At 35.6% G+C, this 6,106-nt stretch overlaps 1 protein-coding gene across 2 annotated transcripts; it reads left to right on the forward strand.

The window, feature by feature from the left end:
* The first annotated feature begins 20 nt into the window (after positions 1–20).
* PHOSPHO2 (phosphatase, orphan 2) lies at positions 21–5,700 on the forward strand. Of its 2 annotated transcripts, XM_039855494.1 has the most exons (3): positions 21–274; positions 784–817; positions 4,938–5,700. In XM_039855494.1, the coding sequence occupies exon 3, from the start codon at positions 4,964–4,966 to the stop codon at positions 5,687–5,689; it is 726 nt and encodes a 241-aa protein (XP_039711428.1). In that variant the 5' UTR covers positions 21–274; positions 784–817; positions 4,938–4,963; the 3' UTR covers positions 5,690–5,700. The 2 variants fall into 2 exon arrangements, with proteins under 2 accessions (XP_039711428.1, XP_039711429.1); XM_039855495.1 differs by lacking the exons at positions 21–274; positions 784–817 and adding an exon at positions 299–730.
* The last annotated feature ends 406 nt before the right edge of the window (positions 5,701–6,106 follow it).

Here is a 6,106-nt window from a genome sequence, read left to right on the forward strand (position 1 = left end):
GAAGAACACGCGGCAGTCGGGCGTGGGGCTGGAGAACGTAGGCTACGCCTGCGCGGGAAGCCGAGCCTACGAATGCGACGGCTCCGCGAGCAGGCGCCGGAACGATCCGCGGAAGCGGGTGGAGGCAGGGACGGCTGCCGATACCTGTCCTCGTTCAGTGGGGAGAGTAGGGTATCCGGTCCGGCCTGGTGCTCCCGTTCTCATCAATCGCGTGCCTCACGGGGGACGACCCCCAACTAGTTCCCTGCGTCTGCTTTCGGGGCCGACCTGGCAGGTGTGTGGGAAAGCGGGGCCTAGACTTGGTACGTGCAGCCCACAGAACTCCTTGCGGGTGGCAGGTGAAAGGCAGTGCCCTCCCTTAACTACAGAAACCCAGGGATTAATTGACAGAATATCTGCTTTTAAATACTTTGGTTTAAGGCATGATCTAGGCTAGATGGGGCTTAGTTTTTTTAAACATAGGAATTTTTAAACTTGGATGTTGTTAGGACCTTCACGTTAGGACCTTTAAGATATTTTAAATTGCTTAGTAAATACAGTATAGTAAATCATGTATTTGGGGGGCCAATCAGACCTCTAAGGACACAGAAATCTGTCAAGAGTGGATGCAGTCTTGGTTTCAAAGGATCCTTTTCTAATACATCGAAGTACAAATGATTTCATTACAAGCTAGTTGGTTACAGCATGTACACATTAGGCACCAGATTGGAGTCGCTCAAAACAAAATGAGGTAAGATTTTAATCACTAAAGTTCTAACACATAGTTGTACTGTTTTTCTTCAGGTGTTCTATCAGATGTTCCTCCATAATAATGCTGGTAAGTATGAAAGGATTGATAAAACATTTGTTGACAAAAATTAGTTTTTTCACATACAACATTGGTTTTTTTGGAAGCATAGTTTTTAAGATGTCAAGAACTTGGAAGAGTCAGAGATTTTACCCTGCTTGCATGATAACAGCTTGCCACAGTTTTGTAGAAGATGCAGACCCCAAAGTCAGAAATGAATTACTTGCAGTAGTAGCCAGAATATCAGCAGTTTTGTCCCATTCCCCACAGGATAATGCAAAGAGGGCCAGAAGTCAACTGCACATGAAGTTAAGGAATTTCAGTAATTTGTGGCTAAATACAAGCTAGAGACAATCTTTAAACAACAGTGAGTTAGTTACATTTGAAAAAAAATTTTAAATTATATATGAATTCACAATGCTTAAAAAGTATGTTTGTTTTTCATTAATTTTTATTATGGTGACATTGGTTAACAAAATCCAGTAAGTTTCGGGTGTACAATTTAAAAAGCATGTTTTTACTTTTAATGTGCCTAGGTACAGTACTAATGTGATTGTCAACTATGCCTTATTGCTATTTATTACACTGTTTCTATGGGAAAGTGAATTCAGCACGTAAATCTGTGGGAGTCAGTCAGACACCTAGATTAGGCATTTAGAGATACAAGGATCCAGATATCAGAATATTATATACCACTTAAATTCACACCACAAGAGATATCCCTCTAGGTTAGTTATTCTCTAGATATTCTTTTTTTTTTTTAATATTATTTTTCAGTGACAGTTGACATACAATCATATTAGTTTCAGGTGTACAACATAGTAATTAGACATTTATTATATACCTTATGAAGTGATCACCCTAAGTCTAGTACCCATTTGACACCATACATAGTTATTACAATATTACTGACTGTATTCCCTGTACTGTACTTTACATCCCTCTTGCTATTTTTATAACTGGCAATTTGTACTTAATCCATTTCGCCTTTTTTCACACAGCCCCCGCAACCCCCATCCCATCCGATGATCAATTCATTCTCTATCCATGAGTTTGTTTCTGTTTTGTTTGCTCATTTATTTTTGGTTTTTAGATTCCATATATCAGTGAAATTATATGGTATTTGTCTGATTTATTTCACTTAGCATGATATCCATGTTGTTGCAAATGGTAAGATTTCATTCATTTTTATGACTGAAATCATTATGATTGTATATATGTACCACTTCTTTGTTATCCATTTGTCTGTTGATGGAAACTTAGGTTGCCTCCAAATCTTGAGCATTGTTAATAATGCGCAGTGAACACAGGGGTGCACACATCTTTTCGAATTAGTGTTTTAGATTTCTTCAGATAATACCGAGAAATGGAATTGCTGGGTCATGTGGTAGTTCAATTATTAATTTTTTGAGCAACCTCCGTATTTCTGTTTTCCATAGTGGCTGCACCAATTTACAATCCTGCCAACAGTACACAAGGGTACCCTTTTTCTCCACATCCTCACCAACACTTATTGTTTGTTGATTTATTGAGACTCACCATTCTGACAGGTGTGAGGTGATATTGTGGTTTTAATTTGCATTTCTCTGATGATTACTGATGTTGAGCATCTCTTCATATGTGTATTGGCCAACTTTTGTCCTTGTTGGAGAAATATCTATTCAGGTCCACTGTTCATTTTTTAATTGGATCGTTTGTTTTTTTGGTGTTAGAGTGTATGAATCCCTTATACATGTTGGATATTAACCCCTATTGGCTGTGTCATTGGTGAATATCTTCCCCACTCAGTAGGTTGTCTTTCTGTTTTGTTGATGGTTTCCTTGATTGTGCAAAAACTTTTTAGTTTGATGTAGTCCCATTTGTATATTTTTTTCCTTTTGTTTCCCTTACTTGAAGAGACACATCTAAAAAAATAGTGCTGATACCCATGTCAAAGAGTTACTATCTATGTTTTCTTCTAGTTTTATGGTCTTAGGCCCCACATGTAAGTCTTTAATACATTTTGAGTTTATTTTTGTATATGGTGTAAGAAAGTAGTCTAGTTTCCTTTTTGTGCATAATAATTTTGTATCCTGCTATTTTACTGAATTCATTTATTCTAATAGTTTTTTGGTGGAATATTTATGGTTCTTACTCTATAGTATCACGTCATCTGCAAATAATGACAGTTTTACTTCTTCCTTTCCAATTTGGATGCTGGAGCTTAGAGCAATGAGTTTGGGATGAGTGAGTCTGTGTGTGGGTCCTTTAAGAGCAGTGCCTCAGTCTCTAGCAGCCTTCTGTCTTTCTCAGATGCAATTTCTGCTGGTTTGCACTGTTTGCCCTGGACTAAAGAGTTCACTCTCTTCAGGCAGGACCTCCAAAGCCCAGATATCCCTCCTTTTTCTTAAATCGTCACACTGTGGGTATGGGACCTGCCCGTTTCATGTCTCCACTCCTTCTACCAGTCTCAATGTGGCTTCCTTAGCTATAGGAATTCTTAGTTACAGGAATTCTTTTGCTAGTCTTCAGGTGTTTCGCTAGTCTTCAGGTGTTTCCCAGTAATGATTGTTCTATAATTTAGGTGTAATTGTGATGTGATCATGGGTGGAGGTAAGCACAAAGTTTACCTCCTCTGCCATCTTGACCAGAAGTCCAGATATTCTAAAGAGATACCAAATATTTACTCTTAATGCGAGTCATGAGCTCTATTTTCAGGTTCACCTGCTGGATATTTGTTGTTAAAAACCAGCATTTAACATGTGGTTAAATGCCATGTTTTCCATTTTTAATCAGTCTCTTCTTTTTCTTATTTGTAGGTTTTTTTCTTTCTCTTTTTTAGAATTTCTTGCTAAAACTTTGAATGGCTATAAAGGAGATCACAGGTGTAGTATTATAGTTAGTGTTTACTTTGAGATTAATGAATGTTTTCATGTAATTAAACATTTTAATCAAAATGACCTTAATATTTTATATTTTAACTGATGAATAGTCTTTAAATATTCTATTTTTTAGATGCTACAGTGTGGTACCTAAAAGCATGAACTTTGGAGTCAAGGCAACCTGAGTCCAAATTCCATCTCTGCCACTTAACTAATACTTAACCAACTTAACTAATACTTATGCTCCAGTTTACATATCATTAAGATGAGAATAATAAATCCTACTTAATAGGGTTTTGACAGTTAGATGACAATTGTAGAGTCCTTAGTCCAGGGCCTGGTGTATAGTAATCTCTCTAAAAATACTACTCTTTAAAAAATTTTTTTTTTTTGTCTACACATACTATTTAGAGCTTTTATTATTTTAACATCATAATTCTCTCCATGCCATCTGTTGACCAATTTATCCTTTCCTTTTCTCTTGAGATTTATGATTAATGACCCCTCATTATCTTTTAATGCAAACAGAGATTTAAGTAATTGTCATATAATAAGCAGTGTGATTACTCAGGTGTACCCATATTATTTGGCATTCCAGAGCTGATCTATTAGAGAAAATATAAATAAATGTGAAAATTGTTAACAAAAGTTACTACTAGTATAAGAACTGAACTCTTAAGTAATTTGTTCAGAATTTCATGTACAGCATCAAGCAACCATTTAGTTATAACATTGGCATTAACAAGCTAAAAACCTTTTTAAAAATTATTTAAAATTTGCAAAATTTTATGTTATGTTAAATTTTGTCTGAATTTTGATTAGTACATAGAGAATCAGTATTATACATAACCTGTTGTTTCATATGAAGATTATTATAAATATTAAGCTGATAAGTTTGGCTGTCCTTGATGAAAATAATAAGAATTAACCTACATTTTTTTCTGTATTTTAAAACTCTTCTAAATTAGACTGTAAGAGAATAATTGTTTCATTATTCTCAGTAGATAGGTCTATGGTTTAATTTTGAATGCTCAAGGAACAATTTCCACAGGAACACAGTAATACAATGAGTATCCTTTTTAGCTATTCTGTTTTCCATTCACTTAAAATACTGAAATACGAACTATGTTTCTTAGGAAAAAGTGCTTAAATGGTGATCTGAAAATGCTTACTCATTTTTATTTATATTCATGCTGTGTTTTAGCAGATTAACACTCAATAATGTTAAATAAGTATAATAGTTGGTCATGTAAAACAGTGTCTAGGAACTAATATTTCTTCTTTTTCAGGGTAACTCAAATCTGTTTCTGGAACCATGAAAATTCTGCTGGTTTTTGACTTTGACAATACAATCATAGATGACAATAGTGACACCTGGATTGTACAGTGTGCTCCAGAGAAAAAGCTTCCTATTGAACTACAAGATTCTTATAAAAAAGGATTTTGGACAGAATTTATGGGCAGAGTCTTCAAGTATTTGGGAGATGAAGGTGTAAGAGAGGACGAAATGAAAAGAGCAATGACATCAATGCCTTTCACCCCAGGGATGGTGGAGCTTTTAAACTTTATAAGAAAGAACAAGGATAAATTTGATTGCATCATTATTTCAGATTCAAATTCAGTCTTCATAGATTGGGTTTTAGAAGCTACCAGTTTTCATGATGTGTTTGATAAAGTGTTTACAAATCCAGCAGCTTTTGATGGCAGTGGTCATCTCACTGTGGAAAATTATCATGCTCATTCTTGCCATAGGTGTCCCAAAAATCTTTGCAAAAATGTAGTTTTGGTAGAATTTGTAAATAAACAGTTACAACAGGGAGTGAATTATACACGGATTGTTTATATAGGTGATGGTGGAAATGATCTTTGTCCAGTAACCTTTTTAAAGAAGAATGATGTTGCCATGCCACGGCAAGGATATACTTTACAGAAAACTCTTTCCAGAATGTCCCAAAATCTTGAGCCTATGGAATCTTGTGTTGTAATTTGGTCTTCAGGTATTGAAATAGTTTCTCATTTGCAATTTCTAATAAAGGAGTAATATGCCAACGATTCAAATGTGTATCAGTTAAGATTAGGTGTAGCAGCATAAAACCAAAACCTCACATACCAGTGGCTTAACAAAAAGAAAGGGGTTTTTTTTCTCACTTAAAAATTCCAGAGGTAAGTATCTCAAGGCTGTTTTGCTCTAGCAACTTCAACACTTGACTTCCAGCTCATGATCCAAGATTATTGTTGTTCAAGCTCAGTCCTCACATCAACATTCTGGCCAGCAAGAAGGAAGGCAGTGAGTTGCACACTCATTTAAATTGCATTGGCCAAACTTACAATGTCCCCACCTAACTACAAGGGTGGATGAAAAATATAACTTTTATTTCAGATGATCATATGCCTGGAAAAAATTGGAAAAACGAGTACAGAATTGAGGTAAGTGTTAACTAGTGGTCTCTACCAAAGG

Source organism: Pteropus medius, unplaced genomic scaffold (assembly GCF_902729225.1).
Source record: "Pteropus medius unplaced genomic scaffold, Ma_sr-lr_union100, whole genome shotgun sequence".
Taxonomy (NCBI): Eukaryota; Metazoa; Chordata; class Mammalia; order Chiroptera; family Pteropodidae; genus Pteropus; species Pteropus medius.